At 51.0% G+C, this 2,495-nt stretch overlaps 1 protein-coding gene across 1 annotated transcript in view; it reads left to right on the forward strand.

Moving 5' to 3' along the window:
- The first annotated feature begins 2,219 nt into the window (after positions 1 to 2,219).
- Positions 2,220 to 2,495, forward strand: part of SIRT1 (sirtuin 1) — a 26,742-nt gene continuing 26,466 nt past the window's right edge. The window contains exon 1 of the mRNA XM_010852389.1: positions 2,220 to 2,495. Coding sequence (XP_010850691.1) covers positions 2,385 to 2,495 — 111 coding nt within the window. The 5' untranslated portion in view covers positions 2,220 to 2,384.

Consider the following 2,495-nt stretch of genomic DNA (forward strand, 5'->3'; position numbering starts at 1 on the left):
ACATAGTCGAGAAGCAATTTGAAATATATTGTGAGATAAGATAAAGTGGGGAGAGAATAGGATTGAGTATGAAAGCCAGGAAGGGCGAGGTGTCTACCTAATTAAGCACTAGAAGAAGTGTAGGAGGGAAGAAAAGACCACAGGATTTGTTCACAGGCTGATTACAGGGCATCTATCTGAAGGAACACTTCAGTGATTTCAAGCCTTTTAGGATGAAAGATAGCACCCCACTCCAGTACTCTTGCCTGGAAAATCCCATGGATGGAGGAGCCTGGTAGGCTGCAGTCCATGGGGTTGCAAAGAGTCGGACACGACTGAGCGACTTCACTTTCCCTTTTCACTTTCATGCATTGGAGAAGGAAATGGCAACCCACTCCCGTGTTCTTGCCTGGAGAATCCCAGGGACGGGGGAGCCTGGTGGGCTGCCGTCTCTGGGGTCGCACAGAGTCGGACACGACTGAAGCGACTTAGCAGCAGCAGCAGGAGGAGGATGAAAGAGATCATCACTTTTAGAAATGAAACAACCAGCTGTAAGGAGAGATTTTCAGTTTAACTCGAGGTACAAAGACTTTTGGGTTTAGATGGGACCTTCCAGTTAAATTTTCAAAATTAGAACTGTTTTTTTTTAAAGGATGAAACACCTTAAGTTGCTTTCTTAAGTTCAAACAGTAATTGTCACTGTATAGACAGGACCCACTCAAAGCTTACAGACTGATAAACTATAAACTCACTACCCCTTAAGGGGGTAGAAGTGCTATGTTTCAGAAACAGATGCCCACGAAGTTTGGCTCTGGATCTGCCATGTATCATACGGGTTCGTAGTTAAGGTTAGATGTGGAGTGAGAGTCCTAAAATTTCAGGAAAAGTGAACAGAAGAGGGACTTCAAGTAGGCAAGGAATTAATATTTTTGGCTACTATGTACACCCTTCACTTTACATCTGGCTATCTTTAATTCTCATCATAACCCTACAAAATAGTCATTAACCATTTTACAGATGAAGATCTTGGGTTCAGAAAAGCTAAACTTCTCACGCTAGAAGGATCTCAAATTCTTACCCAAATCTACATATTTGTAGCGGCATATAAGTCATGCTCTGCCCAGTTATCTTTATACCACTCCACTTGACCCGATATACTCATTTTATGAAACCTATACGAGGGAATGGAGAAGGCAATGGCACCCCACTCCAGTACTCTTGTCTGGAAAATCCCATGGACGGAGGAGCCTGATAGGCTGTAGTCCATGGGGTCGCTAAGAGTTGGACACGACTGAGCGACTTCCCTTTCACTTTTCACTTTCATGCATTGGAGAAGGAAGTGGCAACCCACTCCAGTGTTCCTGCCTGGAGAATCCCCCAGGGACGGGGGAGCCTGGTGGGCTGCCGTCTTTGCGATCGCACAGAGTCGGACACGACTGAAGCGACTTAGCAGTAGCAGCAACAGCATACGAGGGAAATCACACATTTGGGGCCAAGCTGGGACCACAAAGCAGGTAGGCTGATCATCCCTCCACCTCAAAGGTCTTTGCAGGGCGCACACATGCCTTTAATGGACAATCTACACCGCCCTACAACGGATGGAGAGAGGAAGAAATAGCAGTAGTCTAAAGACAAAAGCAAAGAGAAAAAGGGAGTCAAAGAGAAGCTGTGCGAGTGGGTGTGGAGGTAGGTTGACAAGTGAACCGTGCTTTTTGCCTCTATTTCTCGTGTGGCTCAGCTGGTAAATAATCCGCCTGCAGTGCGGGAGACCCAGGCTCGAACCCTGGGTTGGGAAGATCACCTGGAGAAGGGAAAGGCTGGCTACTCACTCCAGTATTCTGGGCTAGAGAACTCCATAGACCGTATAGTCCACGGGGTTACAGAGAGGCGGACAGGACTGAGCGAATTTCACTTCACTTGTCCGTTAACAAACTGACCGATTACTTAGCACATTTCGGGAAGTTTAGCCTTAACGCCGTTCAGGAACTTAGTATTAACCCTCAGCATAAGTTAATAAAAGACAAAGGCAGTCGAGCAAGGCGTGCTCTTCAGGCAGAAGTGGAAACTCGCGGTGCGAACCAAAACTTGAAGCAACCCGCGGGCACTGATTTGAAGACTCTGAAAGACAAGTTTGGCTGCGAGACGCGCCTGCCTCCAAGGGGTGGGGCCGCAGCACCCAAGGCGGGGTTTCCCCCAGGCCCACGCCGCCTCCGCCTGCACGTGACCCGCGGTGTTGTGGTCCGGCCCGCGTGGGTGGCGGGAGCGGCGGGAGGGCGGGGGCGAGGAGCCGCGCGTCACGTGACGGGGTTTAAATCTCCCGCAGCCAGAGCCGCGGGGGCGCCAGTGCCGCGAGTCGAGCGGGAGCAGAAGAGGCGAGGGAGGAGGGCCAGAGAGGCGGTTGAAAGATGGCGGACGAGGCGGCGCTCGCCCTTCAGCCCGGCGGCTCTCCCTCGGTAGTGGCGGCTGAGAGGGAGGCCCCGTCGCCGCCTGCTGGGGAGCCGCTCCGCAAGAGGCCG

The sequence above is a fragment of the Bison bison genome, unplaced genomic scaffold (genome assembly GCF_000754665.1).
Source record: "Bison bison bison isolate TAMUID 2011002044 unplaced genomic scaffold, Bison_UMD1.0 scf7180017864309, whole genome shotgun sequence".
Classification (NCBI taxonomy): domain Eukaryota; kingdom Metazoa; phylum Chordata; class Mammalia; order Artiodactyla; family Bovidae; genus Bison; species Bison bison.